Below are 26,425 nucleotides of genomic sequence, written 5' to 3'. Positions count from 1 at the left end.
CGCAAAAACCATCAAGCGCTTTGATGAAACCAGCTCTCATATGAGGACCGCCACAGGAAAGGAAGACCCAGAGTTGCAGAGGATATGTTCATTAGTTACCAGCCTCAGAAAATAGATGCTTCACAGAGTTCAAGTCACAGACATTAGACCGATGGAAATTTGTCCTTTGGTCTGGAGTCCAAATGGGAGAAATTTGGTTCCAACCGCCGTGTCATTGTGAGAAGCGGTGTGGGTGAACGGATGATCTCCGCATATGTATTTCCCACCGTAAAGCATGGAGGAGGAGGTGTGATGGTGCTTTGCTGGTACCACCGTCTGTGATTTGTTTATAATTCAAGGCACACTTAACCAGCATGGCAACCACAACATTCTACAGAGATACGCCATCCCATCTGGTATGGGCTTAGTGGGACTATCATTTGTTTTTCAACAGGACAATAACCCAACACACCTTCAGGCTGTGTAAGGGCTATTTGACCAAGAAGGAGAGTGATGGTGCTGCATCAGATAACCTGGCCTCCACAATCACCCGACCTCAATTCAATTGAGATGGTTTGGGATGAGTTCGACCGCAGAGTGAAGGAAAAGCAGCCAACAAGTGCTCAGCATATGTGGGAACTCCAATACTTTTGGAAAAGTATTCCAGGTGAAGCACGTTGAGAGAATGCCAAGAGTGTGCAAAGCTATCATCAAGTCAAATGGCGGCTATTTTGAAGATAAACAAATAAAAATATATTAACACTGTTTTGGTTTTCTACATGATTCCATATGTGTTAATCCATAGTTTTGATGTCTTCACTACAATGTAGAAAATAGTAAAAATAAAGAAAAACCCTTGAATGAGTAGGTGTTCCAAAACTTTTGACCGGTAGTGTGTTTGTGTCCGTGTGTGTGTGTGTGTGTGTGTGTGTGTGTGTGTGTGTGTGTGTATATACATACATACTGCCTCTACTTAATATGACAACCATTCAAATGATATGTAATCTAACACAAAACTAATAATGTAGACATCCAAGCATGTGGATGCCACGCAAAGTTTAGATGTGAATAGAAATTATATGGTTAGAAGTGAACTAATGTTTCCCTCACTGATTGAACAGGGGTGTATTCACACAGAAGAAAAATGGGCCGAAACATGGAGGGACCTACCGGAATTTCTCCTTAAGAAGCACTTGTTTTTGTTTTCTGTTGCAAAATGTTTTGCTACACTTTGCACTAATGAATACACCCCAGATGGGCTACGACTCCAACCCCAGACCTTTGCTCTCTGTAAGACCTACCAGCAGCATTTGAGCTCCCTGGTTAGGAATCTACGTCCAATGATAACATTGTTGTCATTCCCTCATAGAGGTTAAACAGTTCAAATGAACACCTATTGTACCATGAAATTAAACTTAACGTCCAAAACTTAATTTTGACTGCCTGCCAAACTAAAATGATGAAATACTGCACTGTCCTGTCCTTGATCTGTGCCTGGCTTTAGTGATTATTATAATCCTAATGCGGTAAGTATGCTACTATGATAACGACACTATAATATAACGTGTGGCTGTTTGTCCGCTCACGATAACTAAGCATTCATTTCACTATATAAAGGCTCACAGAAAATTGGTCTTGAGTTGAATGCTGGGCGAGGTCTTGCTGGGTACTTGAAGTTGTGTGGCCTTGGCGTTGACACTCTCCTGGTTGCCCTTTACAGCAGCCTCCAGCCTGGCTTTCATGTGGGGCGAAGAGGCCATGAGGGCCTTGAAGACGGACGAGTGCTGGGGGCCGATGCGCATCAGGTCCTGCAGGGCTGACTCATGGAGGGTGCGGGCGGGCGCGGGGGCAGAGGACATGGCATTCTCATCCAGTAGAAAGGAGATGAGGATGGGAAGGAGAATGGCCACTAGCTGGGGACCTGGAGGTCAAAAGGTCAAAACACAACCCGAATAAGACCTCATCATGGGACAGAAACAGAAAAACTGGAAAGGAAAATAACCTATCCAGAAAAAGACGAATAATCTTCACCACTCGAATGACCACAGCAGTCAAGAGTCTGAGGTAACCTAGCCTACTCACGGTGCATCTCGTCGGCAGCGAACACCAGAGCCTCTAGGGCCCTGACTCCATCCTGGATGGCCTGGAGCTCTTTGGAGCTCTGGGGCCTCCTCCTCTCCACCCCCTGCAGGTGTCCCACCACACAGCTCCCCAGGCCCTGGATGAAGGGCACCGCCACCCCTGTCTTGCTCTGGAACACTGACATCAGCAACTGGTAACTCCTGCTGAGCACCTGAGGAAGCGTAAAGAAGGTGTAGAATCAGCTGTGGATACAGCCTTTAAATATGCTAATTATTGGGAAGAATCTCTTTGCATTGAATGCTTGAAGAGAATGTAATACCGAGGAACTTTGAACAGTAACTTGAAAAGTTGAATATTTAAAAATCATAAAAACAGTGTCACCAAGGAGTCCTAAAAAGGTGCTTTTTCCCCCCTCCGTTTTGTATTTTGTTGGAACTACTTAGTGCCGACTTACCACAGGGTCCTTAGACTCCAGGCTGGCTTTAAACTTGCCTATGCAGCGTTTATGCAATGGCTGGGCTGTGGTGACCTCAGGACTGGCAGTCAGCAGGAAGATGGTGAGAGCTGTCAACAGACTGACCTCATCCACCACAGGGTTGGGCTTATCTGTCAACAGAGACCAGAACACAAAGCGAATCATACATCCAGCTGGAATCTTATTTAACTTCTAATTTAATTATGCATTCTAAACCACATTTTGATTTCTAAACCCAAGGCTAAACTTGGAAAGCAATTGAAGAACTTAAAATCTGATTGAGTATGTGTAGACTTTCAAACCAAAAGGCCATGACATTTGCTGGAGGCTGGTTTCTGAATGAAGGGGCCTCCCGTGTCTTCACTGACTGTGTGCGTGTGTGATTATGTTTTCTATGTGAAGTGCCCTCCCGTCCCTGACGCCGTACCAGAATCCCAGAAGTCCAGCAGGGTGTTGAGAGCACAGCGCAGCAGGTGGGCCCAGGCCCCGCGGCTCTTCTCTGAGCGACTCATAGGGGAGGAGAGCACAGCTCTCAGGGCCTGCAGGGCTGCAGGCACTACCAGGCCCAGAGCCTCACCACCCCCAGCTCCACCACCATAAGGCTGCTGGACCAACTCCCTCAGCACCCCCATCAACAGGTACATTAGTGTAGGCAGAATGGAGACACTACCTATGGGAGGAGAAGAGAGAGGGTAACCATTAACCCCAGCGTCATAGAAAAGACGAGAAGTGACGAGAATGTTTAATCAGCCTGAGTGATCATCCTTTAAACGAGATCAAGTTGTTTCTAAAAGGGCTTTAACGCATTCATTTGCAAATGAGTATTCTTCCATTTGTGATCAACTGATCAAATAACAATCAATCAATCACTCTCAATGACTCAATTAACGATTTATCATGATATTGACCTACTCTCTGTGCTGTTGGCATTTAGCAGCAGTGCTGGGGTAAATTCTACTTTAATTTAGGACGTTAACTGAAATTCCAATTCCCTTCATTGGGATTGAAATTGGAATGTCCGTTTACTTCCTGACTTGGTTGAATTGAGCCAGAATTGAGCCAAGTCCTGATTATCAGGCCCAGTTTGGCTTACCGTCAGGAGAGCAGATGGATGGCAGGTCAGACAGGATGGCCAGAGCAGCCGCCACTTGTCTGCAGTCACTGTCACTCAGACTCAAGGACGAACCTCCCTGGCCCCCGCTGGGGCTGCCGGCCAGCTTGGGGCTGAGCTGGGGCAGTTTACGCACCAGCACACACAGGCACAGCTCCAGGGCCCCGAACACTAGAGACCTGCCTGGAACCAGGCCGCCGGTGTCCCGGCCCTCCCCAAACTCAGGAACCGTCTCCTTCTCTGCTGCCCCGTCATCCACTGAGGGGGAGATAGAGTGAGCGACACACACACGTTTAAAAAAATATATACAATGTCCTACCTTGCAGTGGTAGAACACATGTGCTAAAGAAGTCAACAACTGAGAAGGGCCACAGGCAGAGACATAACTTTTAGAAATTGCGGTTACTTCCTTGATCGATCCCGCATACAAGGCAAGTGTTCCTGCTCCACACTCACCCTCAGCACTGTGGCGTTTCTCCTTGACGTGCTCCTGGGCAGCACACACCACCTGTCTAACCAGTTCCAGCACGGCCAGCTGCACCCCTGGGGCCTCCCGCGTCACTATCAGCCTGTGAAGCACGCTCAGCAGTTCCACACTCAACACCTGGTCATTGCCGACTTTTGACCGGGGCCAGGAGACCTCTAGCAGAGCCTGCAGGGCCTGGAGGCAGGAGGAGATGTTCTCCATCTGGTCATGGGAGTGAGGAGAGCACAGGAACTCCACACTGATGCCTACAGACAGGGAAAACACGACGCATCAAAAACATAGCCCCTCGCCAATATCTCCAACTACAAAGATCACCTGCTTCAAAAGCTTATTTTTGTATGAAGGATATTCATAGAAAAGTGCCCTTGTGTCAGGTCCATTGCTTCTCACCCAGGATGAGGTGGAGTCGGTCAGAGCTGATGTCCTCAGGGGACTTGACGGAGGCCAGGGAGGTGGACTGGCCCATGGAGGTGGGGGTGACGGGCCGGGACAGGTTGGCAGGGCCGTCGTCCACCATGATGAAACCAGTGCTGTTGAGCCACAAGGCCGTGGCATGGAGGATGGGAGCCCAGGAGCTGCAGTAGTGGGGTCTGGCCTGCTCCGCTGTCTCTGCTGTGTAGAATGTCCCTCCTGACGCTCGTGCACACACACACACACACAAAGGTTAGATCAATGCAATTTCCCATCAACGACACATATGTTAACTACAGTGCACACTTAAATTAATAAACCACAGCATTAGTGATGTGCCGTTTGCAAATTATTCATTCTTTTTGAATTACTCTTTTTACTGACTCGAGAGTCATGACTCGTTTTTTCGAGTGACTCGTTCATTTTAGTAATTCGTTTGACCTGTTGGCCGCAATGCATTCTACCGCAGGATTAATACGCGCTATTCCCGTGACATGCTCCGACAAACTGTCTGTGTCGGTCATATATGCGCTCGAGGTCTTCACGGATCCACCTGGACCCGAATACCCGAGAGGGTCCGGATCCAGAATTCTAAATAAAATGTCCACGGGTCTGGGTCGGATCTGATATGATTGTCACGGGTCTCGGGTATGTGTAATTTTAACTGACTTGTCCAGAAGGATCCAAATAGATCTGAACACGACTGCTGCAGTAGAGAAAAATTGTATCATTTATGCTGCTGCTTTTTGCTGCTCACGAGAGTGGCGCGTGTAGCTTGTCGTTGATGTTGGCCAATCATAAGTCATCAAAGTGGTACTAGGCTACAGTCACACACAGTGTCACCTCTCTCTACCTCCTCTCACTCACGCTTTATCAGCTCTGGTTAATAAAGTAGCTTCAAAATGGACTTTGCTGCTGCTTCCCTGGATCCGACCAGGTCTACACAGAACGGGTCTAATATATATTTTTTTAAATGTATCCACATTGGGTCCGGGTGGGAAAGCCCCAGGTCCATTTCAGAACAGGTCCAAAGGCCCGCAGGAAAAATAGATCCAGCTGCAGGCAGCATAGAGAATAAAAAAAGTGTGTAGAACGGATAATAGATTGCGTGGCGCAAGAATGAATGCAATTTATTGAATGTTACGGACACAGCTTTGTAGAACCAAAACATACACAGCCTCTGCTCAACACACTCCAACACGAATAGTTTGGTGGGCTGCAGTTTGCAAACAATATTGTGCTCATCACCCTCACTGCAGTCAAGTAATGTATTCCGCCAAGAGTCGTTCACAATCTAGCATGGTTGTGGCCATAAACTAGACCTCGTTTCAAATGTACCAAGACAATCTTTCTTGTATGCCTAGCAATCAACAAATGTACATTGTTTAAAGCATGATTTTACAAGTCTCAGTCACAAATGACAGCTCCAATAAGCCCCTTATTGTGAACAAGAGGCTTTGTAGAATCATGACTCTTGAGTTTTCAGTTCATCGTTCACCGATAGGGGGTCCTGCATGCTCTGAGCATGACTGAATCAAATGAACGAAATGGGTCGAAAAAGAGTCCTTTAGACTGAACGAGTCAAAAAGATCCCGAATCAGTAAAAAGAGCCAAACTTCCCATCACTACAGAGCATTTGCCTACATGATCTACCCTCTTCCCAGTGTGTAACACATACAACCCCACCAGATCTAGAACACCACCTGTAGCCTGCGGTCCTTACGGTGACCTCACCTGTAGCGGGTAGCTGTGCCGAGTAGTCCTGGGGGAGGGTGAGGAGAACGTAGTCCTGTAGGGCAGCCAGCCACAGACGGCTCAGCGTAGCCAGGTCAGTCTGGACCAGCGTCAGCAGCCCTGGCCCTCCAGCCCCCCCACAGTCCTCCTCTAGCAAGGGAGAAGCAGCCTGCTCACCCTGCCTCCCTGGGCCTTGCCCTGGGATGGGGCTCTCCCTCGGTCTACTGCTGCTCTGCACCGCCACAATGTACACCTGGGAGAGGAGACAAACACAGTGTTAATATTATTAGATGTGCAGTGTAGATATAAAACCAGACAACCAATTAGCAGTCAGGATGAACAAACTGTCCGTAGTAAAGTGTCTGTATGTGTCATGTGTCTGGGATGAATTTTCAACTCTGTTGCACATAGACACAGCGGAGGATATAGAAAGTGCCAAAAGAAACAGCATGAGACTAAACCTGTACTGGAATGACAGTGACTTCAACCAGGAGTTCAACTAGTAGAGGATGTGGCTTTTAATGCAAGTGTTGATGGATGACAGGCTTGGACTGGGATCAGCCAGCAATGACTTACCTCAGCCCAGGCCTTGAGCACAGCCAGTGTCTCCATGGTGGATGTTCCCTCGTTGTAGAGCTGACTGGGCACCTCCTTCCCTGCCTGGACCTTGACCAGCGAAGAGGCCAGGAGCTGATGCACCCTCCTCAGATCCCTCAGATCACTGACCACCCCACTGGCGATCCACGCACTGCACACCTGTCAGGCAGCACAGTGGAAAGACTATGTATTCAGTGATAGCTCAAATCAGAGGACCATATTCAATCATTATTTGTTAAAAGTAGAAAATAAAGTACAGAGCACTAGATGGCCACACCTGGCAGGCTTTGGCTGTCACATCAGGAGGTGCGTCTGCAGTAAAGGCTGGTCTCAGAGCAGCTCCAACCTACGCATTAAAAAGAGAGAGGAGTCTTTGAATAAGCCTGGAACGCTCATTCCCCCATCCGTGGTAGTAGAAGACATGACAGAGACTCACGTTAGCCTGATACTGCTCCAGGATGACGTGGCCAGGGAACTCCGGCTCTGGGATGGCAGCGAACTTGCGGATGATGACCAGTAGAGTCTGTAGGCCAGAGAGCCTCAGCTTGTCACTGTGGTCAGTGGCGGCCATGAAGGCCATGCGGATCAGGGCAGCCAGGTGAAGGACCAGGAAGTCTGGCAGGGAAGAGAGGGTAGGATATATGACATGTGAACAGACGTTCAATAACACATGGAAATGGCATCTAGATGCTCCACAAGATGCCATTCGAATAAAATGTGTGATTAAACAATGCATTGTTTTTGTTAGGAAGAGTAGCAGGTGGAAAAGGACTGAAATTCCATCTGACAAAAGTCTAAGCAGAGTTTTCATTTGCTAAGCTTTCGGTCTATAATGACCTTTGTCGGAGCAGGGACACTATTGAAAACAGCTCATAAGGTAGGTAAGTTCCCACAAAATGGCTTCCCTCACCGGTGGACTCATGCAGGCGGTGCTCCTGGGCCAGGGCCATGTCGAAGTGGGCAGGGTGTCCGTGGCTCTCACACAGGGCGATGATGCGACACACGCACTCCACAGCGAAGACCCGCGTGGTCCAGCGCAGGTTGGTGAAGGGCCCGCTGGACTCTGACGTGGCGTGGAAGACTGACGCGTCGTCGTCCCTCTCTCCCTCCTCCTCCTGGTTGGTCTCTACCGGGGCTGTGGATTCTGACACAACAAACCACAGAGACAGCTGGGGTGAAGTAGTATAGCCATCAACTTAAACTACATCCATGCGATAGATTGCATCAGTAAGGAGAATATTTGGCGTCAAATAAAGTCCTTTTGACATCGGCCTTGTTGGGTAGAACACTACACCCAGTAACAGAAAGAGAAGGACGTCTCTTCCGTTTGACATCACACCCACCTGCAGAGGCAGACAGGACGTCTTTGCAGAGTTTGAGCCAGTGGGCCAGTTTCCCCGTGGCGATGGAACTCATCATATGGACCAGAGTCTCCTGGATGTCCTGACAGAGACGGGGGTCTGACTCCCGGTCCAGCAGGCTGAACAGAGCCCCCTCCAGGCCCACCTCCTTAATGGTCACATCTGTGGAGGAGAGGAGACACTGGTCACAATGGGGCTTCTCTACAGCATATTATTAAGCTACTTAAAGTCTGTTAATTATTCAAAAGTCCATTTGCACATGCTGAGCATTACAAGAAAAGTATAGATTTGCTGGTGAAGGTAAGTGACCAGACATCTCGGCTTGTATCTCAGTGTGTTTGTGTCTCAAAGTGTGTGTGTTTTTTTTTGTCTCACCAAGATGTGTGTTGTCCCTGCGGGGCAGCTCCTTGACAAGGGCCACAGCATGCTCAGACACCTCCAGGGCTTCCTTCTGGGCCAGCTGTCTGAGACAGGCCACCACAGCACGACGCAGAGACAGGTACGAGCTGCAAAGGTTCACCTACACACACACCAAGCACATACGCACACGCAGAGACACACACACACACTTAAGCAACTCAGCATATGAGGACTACATAGAGGTACTAAACACAGGTAGAGAGGGTGACCATTCTGTCTGTTTTAAAGTCAAAGTAGTACATCCCATCATCAAGAAGTGATAAGCACTTTGGTTAAAATACAACTGAATTAATAAAACAGGACAGACGTGAACTGAGAGTGAGATCTCATTACAGGGCCCAGTCCATCCATGTTAACAGTCTGACTACTCTGTTCAAAACCCCAGTAGAAACACTATCATAGAGAAGTGGTGGCCATATTCATTTTCAGCTAAACATCATGTTGGAACGGATACAAATAATTGCTGTGAGCAGCGAGCGAAACTGAAATAGAGATATTTCAGCTAAAAGCAATTATTTCAGTTTGTGTGTCAACAACTGAATCCAAAATCATTTGGCCTGCTAACTGGAAAATCATATCAAACCAGGGGGAACAGAAAATAGAACAGAGTGTGAGTTCCAACACAGACGATAGACGACAAACAACGAGCAATAGAAATGTTATTAGCTCTCTGGGAGAGGACACTATTGACCAGTCCTCCCTGGTACCATGATGCTGTTAATCACCCTGTCATATCAAACAAACAGAAGCCTTTCCAGAGGATTCGCCTGGTCCCAGATCTACCTGTTCCGTCTTGCCAACTCCTATGGTCACGGTCACGCCTGAGTTGGCAAGACAGCACAAACAGATCTGGGACCAGGCTAGAGGAGTGTGGGAAATCAGAGGAACTGTGAAGGATAGTTTTACTTGTGCCAGTGACTACTTTATATTTGATTGATGCTATTTGATTGATGCTATTTAGACCTGTGTCATCAGATCAGTCTTTACAGCTTGTATGGTCATTTGGTCAAAGGTCATCATTCCTCAGAACTGATAGCAGAACACTCTACTCCGATAAATAGAGCAACAAGCAGTTGACAGAGGCTCGTGGGGGACTGTTTTTACCCCTTGACCTACACTAGTGATCCGAATAGCCATCCAGTGTGAAGAAAGGAGGATTTTGAGAAAAGAGCCACTGACGCAAAAACAAATCCTTGGCACTACCCGTGGAGTAGAGGGCTGTGAGGGAGGGAATCGGCTCATGCTCGCTGTGGATGCCTGATAGGGTTAGTTCAAACTCACAGAAGAGAACCAAAATGACAAGAAAAAGACAACCAAAGTGAAAATCAACAGGGTGACAAAGAAAACACTGCTAAGAAAGCAGGAGCAGTGCCAATAGCAAAATACAACTTGACACCGCAACTCCTGCAGGCAGGGGAAAGAACCTACCAACATAGAATAATCCAACAAGATTCCCTGTATGAGAGAGAATACACACGGTCACTACAGAGGAAGCCACTACAGAAACACTCACTGGGACAATATGGCTTAACAAGTTTAAAACTAAATTGATCACGTCATTTGCCCGACAGACAGAGAGGCGTGTTGGAGTGAGTGTGTGCATGACTGATTGCTGCCTGAGACTAATAGAATCCTTAGCTCAATAGCTTAGCATTAGCCAGGAATGACATTAGCTAATTATCGACCTAGGTATGAAACAGCTTCTCATTAGCATTAGCTACCTAGAACCTTGGCACAGTTCAGGATTAGCTTGGGGCAACTACTCACACAGAGGCTGGGCACCAGGCTCGCCAGGTTGACGTGGCGCGGGGCGAACATGTGCAGCTGCTGCAGACAGGAGATGGCCTGGGCCTCGACTAGACAGTCTGGACTGTCCTGCATCACCGCACAGCCCACCAGACACGACGTCCGCAGGGCCGACACAGACTGGCCCTCGCCTGGGGCACAAAATGGGTCAGACACTAATACACATACCAGGGTTAGGGCACACCTACTGTGTAGTGCCAGTTCTACAGTCTTAAACAATTATGAATTACGTGCAGCAATATTATGAATATTACATTTTGCAATACAATCCAAGAAATCAAATGTATTTTCTCTGGTATTAGATTTCTACTTCCCAGTGACTCAGCGTGTGACTATGAGGTGAGTAGAGTCACCTTGTAGGTCAGGTCCCAGGGTGGTGACGAGGGCATTGAGGCAGCGGCCCAGGCTCTGGTGGACCTCTACGTGGGTAGGGGGGATAGACAGCAGCAACCTCAGCACCAGGGTGAAGCTAGCCTCCACATGGCCATGGTACAAAGGACCAGCATGATCTATCACCATGGACAGAGAGTGCAGCGCCCACCTCTGGTACAGACAAAGAGGAAACAAGAGTCATTGGTTGAGACAACTCTACATGTTGACAGAGACTGTTTCCGGTTAGACCTTTTCAATGTCTTTTTAAGCTGTGGAAGTGATGCAAAGGGTCCGTTCATACTTCTGTAACGTTTGTAAACCGCTGTTTTGTGTGTGGCGGTAGAAACAAACTCTGAAGTAAATCTGCTTGGTAATCATTACTGTACCTGGACCTCGGGGGAGGTGCTGTCCTGGGACAGGGTGAAGAGGATGCCCACACAGGCAGACAAGTGCTGGGGAGAGCTGATGCCCCCTACATAGCGGTACAGTGAACCCAGCGCCAGGGCATGACCCGTACGGGTCACAGCATCCCGGGCTGTCTTCAACCTGGTGGGGGTGAGATGGGATCAATCTGAGGTCCTACGCACTGTCCAACTGCTAAACGGATGTCCAACCAACACACAAACGTCACAACATTAGCTAAAATGGACTCCTAAATGAAGACCATGCAAGACATTGCAATATCACCGATTCTGGTTGATGTTTTGAGACTGGTGCCAGTGTGCTAGTACATTTCTATTTTACACTTGAGTAATTTAGCAGAAGCTCTTATCCAGAGATCTGACAATTAGCGCATTCTTATTAAGATCCACTGGGGTGGAGCAGAACTGAGATCACCGTGTCCAGCAGGGCTGAGAGGGAGGAATACCACAGAAGAAGAGAAGTTAAAATGTGTCAAAACTATACTCTTAGACAACCACATCACAGCACCATGAGATTCATTTAAGATACTTCCTTGAAGAGGTAGGGTTTCAGATATTTTCGGGAAAATAGGCAGGGACTTTGCGGTCCTACCTTGAGGGGGCAAACTGCTTCCACCATTGGGGTGCCAGGACAGAGAAGAGCTTTGACTGGGCTGAGCTGGAGCTGACCCCTGCATACCAAGAGGTATGTAGCCTACGGTGTGTGTGGAATGGGATTGGGGGTTGACCACTCACTTGTCGAAGCTGACCAGGGTCATGGAGACGGTGAATGCAGGGTCGTTGACCACCTGTACCAAGCGAGACAGTCCCTCAGCAGCCATGCAGCGCAGCAGGGGGTTCGAGCTCTCCAGAGCCCCCACCAACAGACCCAGAGCTGGCTTCCGAACCTCTTCTGGACCCAAACCTACCCGACTGGAGCCTAGGTGCTATACACAGAGAAATGAGAGAGGGGTTAACAACTGTGGAAATATCCACAAATTGTAATCGCGTAGTTTGTCATAAAAAAGGAAATTGCACAATGACATTGCACTTGTTGCATCATTGATGAAATTGTGTGAAAAAGAAAAGCATTATTATTCACCTATTGACATTGTCTGTAGACAAAAAACAAAACATTCTATCATATAGGTTGGTAATCCAACGGCAAGGCTACCGGGGCTACCAATATGTCAGAGTTCAGACTCTGAGTGTATACCTTCAGGACACTGCAGAGGGCGGCAGTCACATGAGTCTGGACAGTCTGCTGACGAACACCCTTCAACTGCTTCAGAGACTCTGTGAACTGTTCCAGAATCTGTGTCCTGCAACAAGGAGAGTCAGGCGATGAAGCACAGAGCCACATAGTAAGAAACTTAGGCGGTTGGCATGTCTGTGTCAAAGTAGAGTGGGTGTACTAAGTTTTACTATACTGTACTTGTGAGTACCAGAAGTCCTCACAAGAATAGTAAACCAACTCAAATTGAGAAGTGAGGACATTTTGCCAGTCCTCAATTGTTGGTCCGTTAAAAGTCCTCACAAGTAGAGTAAGACATAGTGAGTGAGTGTGTGTACCTCAGTGGGACGATGATGTGGGGAAAAATGACTCCAAAGAGCTGTATGGCAGCGGTGGTTAGGGCAGCAGGCGGGGGTAGGGGGGCGGGAACATCCTGGCATTTCACACAGATGGTGAAGGGGTCGTACTCCAGGGTCCCTCCCCCAACACTGCTCCTCTGTAACTGCAACAGACAACACAGCAAGGTCACACACCTAGGTCTCCACACACACACACACACACACACACACACACACACGTCTTTCTCTACGCACACAGAGAGCACTACGTTTGAACGGCTGCATCTCAATCCTAAAGGTTTGTTTGTCCTCCTTCATAGATGCACACAATCTCTACTGTTTCACAGCACCAAGTGATTGAGTGTGACAGAGATCCAATACATTAGTTGTATTTGTAATGATATGGTGACAACTCCCTTCGGCCTCTGACAGACCTGCTCTTCTATGTAGTGCTGGTCCATGTCCTGCAGAGCGGGGCCCAGTAGTGCCAGGTCATCACTGTGACAGAGGGGTGGTAGTAACGTCAGCTCTGAACACACCACGTTCTCTGGCCCAGTGATGTCTGTCACCAGCTGCTTCAGCACGATGCCAAAACTCTCTGTGTGGATGGATGGGAGACATCAGGGTAACATATCTGAGGTTAGCAATCAATACCACAGCCTTGATGTCAACATCAAGAGCACAATGCCAATTTACATAGACAAGAATGTTGTCAAACTCTGTGTGGAAGGGGGAACAGAAGAGCCAGATGTCTGGGGTTAAGGTAAGTGATTTTATATCAAATTAATTAACCTCAAAACAGGTTAAGACCTTAACCAGCAATGCAGTTCAAGAAATAGACTTTAAAAAAAAAAAGTAAAAAATAAAGAGTAACAATAAAATAACAACAACAAAAACAGGGGGTACCGGTACCGAGTCAATGTGCGGGGGTACAAGTTAGTCGAGGTAATTTGTACATGTAGGTAGGGGTAAAGTGTCTATGCATAGATAATAAACAGCGAGTAGCAGCAGTGTACAAAACAAATGGGGAGAGGGGGGGGGGGGTCAAATAAAGGCCATTATGTTTATTAGGATCTCCTTTAAACCACCAAAGGGCTAGTCTTCCAATGTATAAGCGTCTATGACTAGCAGTCACAGAGAGCAGCATTGAAAAGAGCTCTCACCTTCGTATGTCTTTGGGGGCAACAGAGCCAGGATCTCATAGACCCTCAGTCTGAAGACTACCGAGGTGTTTTTAATCAGGTTGCCATAGGATTTGATCAGAGTAGGCACCCTGCAATACACAAGCATATAGGTTTCAGCCCCCACCCCAAAAAAGGCAGCTTATTAAACAGTCTCAAGTCAAGTATACTCTTGTTTTTTCAGTTTGGTTAGAAATAACACGGTACACAATCCGCACTCAGAAGGAATGAGAGAAGCAGTTTGGCTGACTGTGTCCTTGAACAGTGAACTGTTAAGTGGGGACTTGGCAACGCACCAGAAATGTTCTTGGATATTGATCATCTAACACGGAGGTACTTTTAGCGCTAGTGGTATCCTTCGGGCCAGAACTAAGTGGCCGTCTTCATCAGTGATGAGGTTTAAAGTCTCTCTGGTCAAATATCCATCCACATTAGCATACCACCTCATATGGAAACAAGTATTATGCAGAATTATTTTTAGCATACTTAGGTGTACGAATACAAACAATGGAACATGGCCTATGACAGAGGTCTGGTGTGAGAACTTGGTGTGACTCACTTGGTGAGCAGAGCCACAGCACAGGCCAGGGGGGTCAGGAGACGACCTATGACATCATCAGTCAGGAGATCTCTGCAGTGAATCACCAGGCTCTTCATGGCTGGGACAAAACAACAACATATCAACATTAGGAGACATCAGATCGACCTAGAGGTGAAAGTTAAAACTTAAACTAACATAAGCATTCAACTGAAACAACCCGGCTTGTGTTCAATTAACGGTGAGTATAGAAGAGTGCGCATCTCACCACACAGCGCCCCGGCGCGGCCCTCCAGGGTGACCTGCCAGGTGAAGTGGTCCCCACGGCGGAGCTCCATGTCCAGGTCTCTGATGGAGGGAGGGAAGGCACACCTCCACAGCACCAGCATCCTGGGGAGGTGGTGCTCTACCACCGCTGGACCTACAGACGTTAATCAACCTTCATTCACACAGGCTAATCTCACTGAGATAAGATCCCTATTGCACACAAAGACAGCAGTAGTTGGCAAGGTGTGAGAAAGTCCCAGATCTGAAGATGCCTAACTGCCGAATAAAAACACCATTTTTTTTTTTTTAAATGAGGCCATTTATTTCCATTGGTCCAGCAAACACATCAGCAGAGGGTGGATGGACATACCTAGGGTATTGAGGGAGGAGAGCAGCAGCCAGCCAGCCTGTGTGCGTTGGATGGAGATGCGGCTGTTCTGAGTGGCTGAACGGAGCAGGTCCTCGGCCAGACCCATCACCACCTGGGAACAGAGGGTCACTTATCGTTTAGATACCTGTACGATTACATCCGCTCCCACTGATTTAGTGGAGCATCTGACTGAACTATGGAAGAGCCATTAAACAGACATAAATCACAAATAGTGTGCATACAAGGCCTCGACTATAAACAGGCCTATGTGTATTTGTTGCTAGCTCAAGGTTACCCAGACGAAGCCCAGTCCTTACATTGCCTTTAGTGTGGGGGATGCCCAGTGGGCAGTGCTGCACTGCCCCCAGCAGGGCGGCGATAGCAGAACTGTACCCGGCCACGGCCTCGGGGCAGGACTTGAGGGCGTTGAGTCTCTCTGCACAGCGGTCCAACAACACGGCCCCCTGGGAAGGCAGGGCCACGGCCACACAGCGTAGACACCAAGCAGCCGCTAACCGTGCTGACACACTGGGGTGGAGCAGAACTGAGATCACCGTGTCCAGCAGGGCTGGGAGGGAGGAATACCACAGAAGCAGAGAAGTTAAAATGTGTCAAAACTATACTCTCAGACAGGCACACACAGTATATTGAGCCTTGAGCATTTGTCTGTGAAACTTGGTAGGTAATATATAATAAGATGTCGGGCTCTGTTCCACTAGTCTATTTTTATCCTGTCATAGAACCTTCATTAAGGCTCCCAAGTGGCGCAGTGGTCTAAGGCACTGCATCTCAGTGCAAGAGGCGTCACTACAGTCCCTGGTTCGGCTGCATCACATCCGGCCGTGATTGGGAGTCCCATAGAGTGCCACACAATTGGCCCAGCCGGGGTAGGCCGCTATTGTAAATAAGAATTTGTTCTTAACTGACTTGCCTAGTTAAATAAAGGTTATATAAAACATATTTGTTGTTGAAAATGTAGACTAATGTTGTTTAGCACAGAGTCCTGAGTCAGCACAGCAGTCCAGGCGCTGTGACCTACTCACCTCCACAGTTTCTCTGCCCTCCCCCTCTTCTTTCTCTGTCACGCTCCCTCCCCCCCTCGCTGTCACCAACTCTCTCTCCCCTCCCCTCGCTGTCACCAACTCTCCCCCCCCCATCTCTTATCACTCTCTCTCTCTCTACTCTCTTTGTCACCAACTCATCTTCATAGACCACTGAACACTCCCATGCAATACAGAGACTGCCCACATGGCATAAAAACCACACACAGCTTTTCCATAATACGACCATTTAACGCAGATTCCTCAGGGGACAGAGCTGAAGAGACAAGAGACTGGGAACAAGTCTCTGTGCGTGTGTGTGTGTGTGTTCAGGCCCCACCTGTGCTGGTGTCAGTGAGTAGCGATGCAGCAGTAGATGCCAGGCCCTGTACCAGGCTACCCAGCTCCAGCAGGGCACACACCAACACATGCTGACTGGCAGCTACGTCTGTGGTGGTGACCCGCGTCTCCACATTCCCATCACACATGGCCGCATCTGGAGGGAAAAGATGACCATGACCACCAAGGAAAAGCACTTCAGGAGTCCCCACTGTCAATCTGAAAGGCTGACATGCACATAATGACATCGTCGGGCCTGTATGAGATCATCATTCTTCTAACCACTCAAACAAAATTGGCACTTCATCAATTCGCCTTTCCTAGATACCTTGCACCCTCCCCTTATTTCTCCCATCACATTGGAGGAGAAGATCCGAGGTCCCTCCACTCTGGCCTTCTCGTCCAATGCGTTTTGAGAAACAGGGAAGGAGAGGGCGTGACAAAAAATAAATAAATAAAAAAACTCAAGGAAAGACGAATGGGGAAAAGCCTATGTATCATTCAAGAAGTGACATTTCTGAGAACATCTTTCCGCAATCCATCCTTGTCAATCAATGTGTAATGGTCTATTAAAGCTTCCCCTCACCCACGGCCCTCTTCTGTTTGCCTATGGCCAGGCAGATCTCCTTGGCAGCAGCGATCTGGGCCTTCTCCCCCAGCAGAGATCCCAGTGTGGCCCTGAGGATGAAGGAGATGCAGCGTCTGCAGCACACGGCGTCTGCGGGAGTCTGGGTGGCCCGTGTTTGAGACACCAGCTCCATGAGCAGGACCAGCAGGGCGGAGAAGTTGGCCTCCAGCCACACGCCGCCCAGACACGACACAAACACCACACACGACTAGACAGAACAAGAACAAACTCAAAATCAAGAAAGAAAAGAGTAAGTTGCACCCAATACATATGAGCACATGTATAGAGCCAGGAAATTTCCTGACCCATGTGACCGGACCAGGAAAATTTACTGGGGCAAGTGTTTCCTAGTCAGGCCACGTGGTCAGAAAAACACTCATAGCCTAACATGTAGGATGGAGACAGAGAGAGCTGACCTGAGTGATGCCGATGCGGATGTCTTTGCTAACAGAGCTGGTCCCTTTGAGCTTGTCTCCACTGGCCCTGAGGAAGCCAGCCCCACCACGCAGGAACCCCCCAGTCAGCAGATCCATCACCTCCTCCAAGGAGCTGCGTCTGGAGCCCTGTCTGTGAGCTGGGAGGAAGACACGCAGAGGAAGAGAAGGGTCAATATTGTTTTATTTTCAACTATATTCTATTTTCTTTAATATACACTGCTCAAAAAAATAAAGGGAACACTTAAACAACACAATGTAACTCCAAGTCAATCACACTTCTGTGAAATCAAACTGTCCACTAAGGAAGCAACACTGATTGACAATAAATTTGACATGCTGTTGTGCAAATGGAACAGACAACAGGTGGAAATTTATAGGCAATTAGCAAGACACCCCCAATAAAGGAGTGGTTCTGCAGGTGGTGACCACAGACAATTCTCAGTTCCTATGCTTCCTGGCTGATGTTTTGGTCACTTTTGAATGCTGGCGGTGCTTTCATTCTAGTGGTAGCATGAGACGGAGTCTACAACCCACACAAGTGGCTCAGGTAGTGCAGCTCATCCAGGATGACAAATCAATGCGAGTTGTGGTAGGAAGGTTTGCTGTGTCTGTCAGCGTAGTGTCCAGAGCATGGAGGCGCTACCAGGAGACAGGCCAGTACATCAGGAGATGTGGAGGAGGCCGTAGGAGGGCAACAACCCAGCAGCAGGACCGCTACCTCCACCATTGTGCAAGGAGGAGCAGGAGGAGCACTGCTAGAGCCCTGCAAAATGACCTCTAGCAGGCATGAAAAGTGCATGTGTCTGCTCAAAAGGTCAGAAACAGACTCCATGAGGGTGGTATGAGGGCCCGACGTCCACAGGTAGGGGTTGTGCTTACAGCCCAACACCGTGCAGGACGTTTTTCATTTGCCAGAGAACACCAAGAGTGGCAAATTTGCCACTGGCACCCTGTGCTCTTCACAGATGAAAGCAGGTTCCCACTGAGCACATGTGACAGACGTGACAGTCTGGAGACGCCGTGGAGAACATTCTGCTGTCTGCAACATCCTCCAGCATGACCGGTTTGGCGGTGGGTCAGTCATGGTGTGGGGTGGCATTTCTTTGGGGGGCCGCACAGCCCTCCATGTGCTCGCCAGAGGTAGCCTGACTGCCATTAGGTATCGAGATGAGATCCTCAGACCCCTTGTGAGACCATATGCTGGTGCGGTTGGCCCTGGGTTCCTCCTAATGCAAGACAATGCTAGACCTCATGTGGCTGGAGTGTGTCAGCAGTTCCTGCAAAAGGAAGGCATTGATGCTATGGACTGGCCCGCCCGTACCCCAGACCTGAATCCAATTGAGCACATCTGAGACATCATGTCTCGCTCCATCCACGTTGCACCACAGACTGTCCAGGAGTTGGCGGATGCTTTAGTCCAGGTCTGGGAGGAGATCCCTCAGGAGAACATCCGCCACCTCATCAGGAGCATGCCCAGGCGTTGTAGGGAGGTCATTACAGGCACGTGGAGGCCACACACACTACTGAGCCTCATTTTGACTTGTTTTAAGGACATTACATCAAAGTTGGATCAGCCTGTAGTGTGGTTTTCCACTTTAATATTGAGTGTGACTCCAAATCCAGACCTCCATGGGTTGATAAATTTGATTTCCATTGATAATTTGTGTGTGATTTTGTTGTCAGCACATTCAACTATGTAGTATTTCATAAGACTATTTCATTCATTCAGATCTAGGATGTGTTATTTTAGTGTTCCCTTTATTTTTTTGAGCAGTGTAGTTTCTTCTAAATCCCACACTACAATCCCACATAAGAAAGAAACACAGTTAAAAGCAGACAGTTTAATCCCAAAACCTCAACAATCGCGATTCTACCAACTCTTGTCATCCATTGTAGCCTACTGTACCAGTGGGTTGTTTGGGCTCTACGGCTGTGGCCAGCAGGGTACCCAGCAGTTTGGAGATGGCCACACGCACATCGTAGTTGGAGCTCTCAAACGCCCTGAAGCAGAGCGTGGCTACGTTCTCCAACTCTGAAGTCCACAGAAACACAGCCTCTCTCTGCAGCTCCAGAAGACACTGCCAGACATCACACAGACATTTAGAAACATACACGGACGGCAAATATGTTACATACACCGTCTTATCTACAGTTGAAGTCGGAAGTCTACATACAATTAGGTTGGAGTCATTAAAACTTGTTTTTCAACCACTCCACAAATGTCTTGTTAACAAACTATAGTTTTGGCAAGTCGGTTAGGTCATCTACTTTGTGCATGACACAAATAATTTTTCCAACTATTGTTTACAGACAGATTTTTCATTGTATCACAATTCCAGTGGGTCAGAAGTTTACATACACTAAGTTGACTGTGCCTTTAAACAGCTAGGAAAATTCCAGAAAATTATTACATGGCTTTAGAAGCTTTTGATAGGCTAATTGACATAATTTGAGTCAATTGGAGGTGTACCTGTTGACGTATTTCAAGGCCTACCTAAAAAACTCAGTGCCTCTTTGCTTGACATCATGGAAAAATCCAAAGAAATCAGCCAAGACCTCAGAAAACACATTGTAGACCTTCACAAGTCTGGTTCATCCTTGGGAGCAATTTCCAAATGCCTGAAGGTACCACGTTCATCTGTACAAACAATAGCACGCAAGTATAGACACCATGGGACCACGCAGCCGTTATACCGCTCAGGAAGGAGATGCGTTCTGTCTCCTAGAGATAAACGCACCTTAGTGCGAAAAGTGCAAGTCAATCCCAGAACAGCAGCAAAGGACCTTGTGAAGATGCTGGAGGACACAGGTACAAAAGTATCTGTATCCATAGTAAAACTAGTCCTATATTGACAAAACCTGAAAGGCCGCTCAGCAAGGAAGAAGCCACTGCTCCAAAACCACCATAAAAAAGCCAGACTACGGTTTGCAACTGCACATGGGGACAAAGATTGTACTTTTTGGATAAATGTCCTCCGATCTGATGAAACAAAAATAGAACTGTTTGTTCATTATGACCATCGTTATGTTTGGAGGAAAAAGGGTGAGGCTTGCAAGCCGAAGAACACCATCCCAACCGTGAAGCACGGGGGTGGCAGCATCATGTTCTGGGGGTGCTTTGCTGCAGGAGGGATTGGTGCACTTCACAAAATAGATGGCATCATGAGGTAGGAAAATGATGTGGATATATTGAAGCAACATCTCAAGACATCAGTTAAAGCTTGGTCGCAAATGGTTTTTCCAAATGGACAATGACTCCAAGCATACTTCCAAGGTTGTGCAAAATGGCTTTAGGACAACAAAGTCAAGGTATTGGAGTGGCCATCACAAAGCCCTAACCTCAATCCTATAGACATTTTGTTGGCAGAACTGAAAAAGTGTGTGCGAGCAAGGAGGCCTACAAACCTGACTCAATTACACCAGCTCTGTCAGGAGGAATGGGCCAAAATTCACCCCACTTATTTTGGGAAGCTTGTGGAAGGTAACCCGAAACATTTGACCCAAGTTAAACAATTTAAAGGCAATGCTACCAAATACTAATTGAGTGTATGTAAACTTCTGACCCACTGGGAATGTGATGAAAGAAATAAAAGCTGAAATAATTAATTCTCTCTACTAATTATTCTGACATTTCACATTCTTAAAATAAAGTGGTGATCCTAACTGACCTAAGACAGGGAATTTTTTCTAGAATTGAATGTCAGGAATTGTGAAAAACTGAGTTTAAATGTATTTGGCTTAGGTGTATGTAAACTTCCAACTTCAACTGTATATGAAAAATCAACAAAAAAAGACACGCATCAGTGTGAAATGAAGCTCAATTGAATGACCATGGTCTTAACTTTGTTGATTCAGTGAGACCAAAAGAACATAAACTGATAGTAATGTATTGCCTAACTTGATAGCGCCACCAGCCATACAGTGTATGCCCCATGGTTGGAGGGAGGAATGCATGTTTGAATGACATATGTCCTAACACAATGTAGAATGAGAACAATGTGTAATATGCTTAACGTGGTAGCACCATCAGCTGGCTATACAGTTTATGTATTCTCCATGAGTTTGGAGCAGCAGCAGTTTAGCTGGAGGGAGGAAAGCGGTAGGCAGTAGATACCTTGGCGGCAGCACAGCGCACGGCCATGGAGCGGTCGGTGAGACAGGCGCGTGTAGCCTTGTAGATGTCTCTGTGACAGGGCACGGCGCTGACCCCCAGGCCCCTCAGGATCTTCTCCACGCTCAGCATGATCTCATAGCGGCCCTGGGACTGGAGCACGGACAGACAACACAATTCATCAGTGGTCCTGTGTGGCTCAATTGGTAAGAGTTTGGCAACAGCCATGCCAAGGTTGTGGGTTCAATCCCCGCAGGGATTACATATGCTACACATACTGAAAATATAGGCACTCACTGTACTTTAAGTCGCTTTGAATAAAAGTATCTGCTCAGTGGCATAAACCTCAACATAGGGGCCCCACAAGAATAGCGTGCTCAACCCCCTCCTATACTCCCTGTTCACCCATGACTGCGTGGCCACATACGCCTCCAACTAAATCATCAAGTTTGCAGACAACACAACAGTAGTAGGCCTGATTACCAACAATGACGAGACAGCCTACAGGGAGGAGGTGAGGGCCATGGGAGAGTGGTTCCAGAAAAATAATCTCTCACTCAACCTCAACAAAACAAAGGAGCTGATCGTGGACTTCAGAAAACAGCAAAGGTAGCCCCTATCCACATAGACGGGGCCACAGTGGAGAAGGTGGAAAGCTTCAAGTTCCACGGTGTACACAACACTGACAATCTGAAATGGTCCACCCACACAGTGTGGTGGAGAAGTTACAACAGCGCCTCTTCAACCTCAGGAGGCTGAAGAAATTTGGCTTGGCACCTAAAACCCTCAAACATTTACAGATGCACAATTGAGGGCATTCTGTCGGGCTCCATCACCACCTGGTACGGCAACTGCACCGCCCGCAACCGCAGAGCTCTCCAAAGGGTAGTGCGGTCTGCCCAAAGCATCACTGGGGGCAAATTACCTGCCCTCCAGGACACCTACAGCACCCGATGTCACAGGAAGGCCAAAAAGATAATTAAGGACATCAACCACCCGAGACACGGCCGGTTCACTACGCTATCTTCCAGAAGGTGAAGTCAGTGCAGGTGCATCAAAGCTGGTACCGAGACTGAAAAACAGCTTCTATCTCAAGCCCATCAGACTGCTAACTAGCCATCACTAGCCAGCTACCACCCGGTTACTCAACCCTGCACCTTAGAGGCTGCTGTACTATATACACATTTACTTGGAATCCCTGACCACTTTAATAACAGGACACTAGTCACATTAATAATGTTTAAATAATGTTTACACACAGCTTTACTCATCTTATATGTATATAATGTATGCTATTCTACTGTATTTTAGTCAACACCACTCAGACATTGCTCAATCTAATATTTAGATATTTCTTAATTCCATTATTTTACTTCTATATTAGTGCGTATTGTTGTGAACTGTTAGATACTACTGCACTGTTGGAGCTAGGAACACAAGCATTTAGCTACACCCGCAATAACATCTGCTAAATATGGCTATGCGACCAATACAATTTGAACATTAAGAACACCTGCTCTTTCCATGACATAGACTGACCAGGTGAATCCAGGTGAAAGATATGATCCCTTGTTGATGTCACTTAAATCCACTTAAATCCGTGTAGATGAAGGGGAGGAGACTGGTTAAAGGCCTTGAGATAATTGAGACATGGATTGTGTATGTGTGCCATTCAGAGGGTGAAAGGGCAAGGCAAAAGATTTAAGTGCTTTTGAACAGGGTATGGTAGTAGGTTCCAGGCACACCGATTTGTGTCAAGAAGTGCAACGCTGCTGGGTTTTACACACAAAAGTTTCCCGTGTGTATCAAGAATGGTACACCACCCAAAGGACATCTAGCCAACTTGACACAACTGTGGGAAGCATTGGAGTCAACATGGGCTAGCATCCCTGTGGAAGGCTTGATACCTTCAAGAGTCCCTGCCCCGACAAATTGAGGCTATTCTGAGGGCAAAAAGGGGGATGCAACTCAATATTAGGAAGGTGTCCCTAATGTTTTCTTATACTCAGTGTTTATCAGCTATTCAGACATAAAACACTGGCCTTCATATTGCCACTGGCTAGCACAGTGGTATATCAATACATTTTTGCATTACCATTGCAGATCCTTTAAATTGTACACTCACCTCTGCAGACTTTATGGCCTTCAACAAATTTGCCAAAGTCTCTTTAAATGTGTTGACAAGCAAACGGCCAAGCTGTTCATAAATGGCACCCAGACAGGCAATGGCTGCCCTATAGACAAAAAAAAGGAAATCAGTTACAAAGTTCTTTCAGATGTTGAAAATACCATTCCTCTTGACTGCACAGTGCACACACTGTGTAATCCAAAGTCTTTTTTTTTTTATTTTTTTTTTTTAAAGAAGTTCATTACATACTAGTGTAATGCTACTGTATGAATTTGCCATTTCGGTGAACAGTAGTTAATCATAACAAGAGTGATTTCAACAGCCATGTAAACATGGAATGTCATAGAAGCTTTAAAGTATCCCCATGAGTAACAAACATTATAATCATTAATGTGTAATCAGTCTGATAATTTATATGCACCATCACCCCTCTATAACTGATGGGGATTTCAGCTGCCGCAAACTACTGTACTTACAGTCGAGTTGGCAGGTAGCTGGGTGAGTCGTCCTTGCTGCGGATGATGTCATTGCACCTGTCCACCGTGTGGCTGGAGGTGAGTGAGTCTCCCACCCTGTAGAGCAGGGCCAGGCAGTGGGCTAGGAGCCATCGGGTCGGAGGGCCCGGAGAACCAATCAGAATCCCAGTCAACTGTTCGACCAGACACTTCTGGTTCTTCTTCACATCCGCCTGGGAGAAAATACACTCAGTTCAGTTACTTGGCCTTTCACAATAATGTGTCTTGCATTCAAGAGCACTGAGTTAAAGTCAACATGAAACCATCAACATTTATTGACAACATGACATAGATGACAGTAACGACATAAAACAGATCTCACAGTCAGGCAGCCCTATTTTTGTATGATGAGCAACTGATGTTTTTTAATGGGATACTTCGGGATATTAGCATTGAGAGCCTATATCTACTTCCCCAGAATCAGCTGGAACTCGTGGATACCATTTGCTAAATGATAGTGGCTACTGGCAAGACAAATCACATCAACATTTCATCTGTAGTTCATTTTTTTCTTCATGACACAGAACCAGCAGAGCAGACCATGATTTAGCCTTTACAGCACTCACTGCTTTAATCACGCCTAGAAAGACATACTGACTGGCATCCTGCTAAAAGAGACGGCTCCAGAAAAAGCACTGGGCTAATCTCAGCCTGTTCAAATGGCCCTCTTTTGATCTGACTCTGCTTAGGAATGCACCAAGCGCTGTCTGTCACAGGGGAGGCCATTATCTGCAAGCACCCACTGGGCTCTCCCCTAGTCTCCTCCTTTCCTTATTCCTCTCACCCTGTCTGCAGCAGGGAGCAGCTTCTTCAGGAAGCGCAGCCACTCAAAGACAAATTCAGCCCTCTGGTGTTCTCCCAACTGGCTGCATGCCTCCTCGTTCAGGAGCAAACTGTGGGCTCGTTCCATTCTCCTCCCTCCTTCCCCTCCTCTTGCAGCCGCTCTAGGCCACAGTCTCTGCCTCCCTCTGAGCCGGACAAATTCCAAACTTCAGCCACAAACAGAAAAGGACGGCTTCTTCCCTCTCACTGCGGGAAAAAACTGCTCTGTTCCATCAAGACCTGGAAAACCTGCAAGACATCAGTAAATAGACTCAGAGTTCATACTCCAATATGTGAAAGGGGACACTCCTCGTGATAAAATGCACAGCAACCAGGTCACTCAAACAGAACAATTATATTGACGTTGACAAATAGCCAAATCTTGATCTCCTGCAAAGTAGGGCTGTCAAGTGAAGGGCACGGTTCTTCCTTGTTTTTTTTCGAGGAGTGGAAAAAGTGTAAGTTTATCTGGAACAGCACAGGCAATGAATTAGACAGTCATCCCACAGGATCAGTGCAGAGTGTGCTGTTAGCTAGATCATCATACATTATTCTATTGAGAGGGCTCATTCAGGGAGGGGAATCACGTCTATTTTACACCTATGCTGACTAGTTACTAATCTAGCTAATAACGTTACCCTTCACTCCAACTTCTCGTTTCTTATGACCTGATGACTCAGTTAGCTAGCACTAGCTTTGATGACAGATGTAACAGATGTCAAATCGTGAGCACAATGTCAAATAGAGAGCAGGACATACAGCAATAACGTTAGCCAAGATCCGGCCGAATTGTGTAACATTCAAGCCAGCCAGCAAGATAACTTAGGTTACTAGCCAGCCATATTCTCCAGCTTTTCCCAACGAAGTTAGCTGGCTAACGCTAGTTAACTGCCAGTTACAGGCAGAGCAGTCTTCGCTAGTTTGTAAAGAAAGACAGGCTGCAACTAGCTAGCTAACATATGCATTCCTATATGAGGTTAGCTAGCACTGCAAGCTAACGTTAACTTTACCACAGCTAGCAAAACATAGTGACGTTAGCTAGCTAACGTTAATGTTGGCACGCAAACGTATCTATCAGTAAATCCATCCTAAATTAAGATAAACGTAAAAGTTGTACCTGTGGCGAAAACTTAACTAAGTATTTGTTGCAACTTCGGGTGAGATGTTGATGTTTCGGTCCAAGATAATATTTATTTGTAGCTACACTGGCGAAGTGAACACATCTGCCGCTTTTCTACTAG

At 47.1% G+C, this 26,425-nt stretch overlaps 1 protein-coding gene across 2 annotated transcripts; it reads right to left on the bottom strand.

Annotated features, from left to right (window-relative positions):
- Positions 1-1,329: 1,329 nt before the first annotated feature.
- LOC139375054 (HEAT repeat containing 5a) lies at positions 1,330-26,425 on the bottom strand. Of its 2 annotated transcripts, XM_071116437.1 has the most exons (36): positions 26,302-26,425; positions 25,147-25,433; positions 24,324-24,535; positions 23,845-23,953; positions 21,723-21,872; positions 19,515-19,686; positions 17,588-17,745; positions 17,130-17,379; positions 16,545-16,700; positions 15,482-15,732; positions 15,165-15,276; positions 14,796-14,948; positions 14,549-14,648; positions 13,972-14,081; positions 13,243-13,406; positions 12,809-12,972; positions 12,453-12,558; positions 11,993-12,183; positions 11,222-11,381; positions 10,817-11,006; positions 10,425-10,594; positions 10,086-10,112; positions 8,613-8,757; positions 8,220-8,399; positions 7,787-8,020; positions 7,313-7,491; positions 7,154-7,222; positions 6,856-7,035; positions 6,280-6,532; positions 4,525-4,764; positions 4,104-4,379; positions 3,630-3,905; positions 2,964-3,206; positions 2,516-2,667; positions 2,062-2,272; positions 1,330-1,900 (listed from the first exon to the last, which is right to left on the bottom strand). In XM_071116437.1, the coding sequence occupies exons 2-36, from the start codon at positions 25,270-25,272 to the stop codon at positions 1,599-1,601; spliced, it is 6,171 nt and encodes a 2,056-aa protein (XP_070972538.1). In that variant the 5' UTR covers positions 25,273-25,433; positions 26,302-26,425; the 3' UTR covers positions 1,330-1,598. The 2 variants fall into 2 exon arrangements, with proteins under 2 accessions (XP_070972538.1, XP_070972539.1); XM_071116438.1 differs by lacking the exon at positions 10,086-10,112.

This window comes from Oncorhynchus clarkii, chromosome 19, assembly GCF_045791955.1.
Source record: "Oncorhynchus clarkii lewisi isolate Uvic-CL-2024 chromosome 19, UVic_Ocla_1.0, whole genome shotgun sequence".
Taxonomy (NCBI): Eukaryota; Metazoa; Chordata; class Actinopteri; order Salmoniformes; family Salmonidae; genus Oncorhynchus; species Oncorhynchus clarkii.
The sequence above is the reverse complement of the archived record's forward strand: the minus strand, read 5'-3'. Positions and strand labels throughout refer to the sequence as shown.

Coding starts and splice junctions, on each gene's coding strand:
- LOC139375054 (XM_071116437.1), bottom strand. CDS start 25,272: ATGGAACGAGCCCACAGTTTGCTCCTGAACGAGGAGGCATGCAGCCAG. Junction 17,746..19,514: donor AGAGCCCAAACAACCCACTG/GTACAGTAGGCT, acceptor TCTTCCTCCCAG/CTCACAGACAGGGCTCCAGA. Junction 10,113..10,424: donor GCCTGGTGCCCAGCCTCTGT/GTGAGTAGTTGC, acceptor TCTCTCATACAG/GGAATCTTGTTGGATTATTC.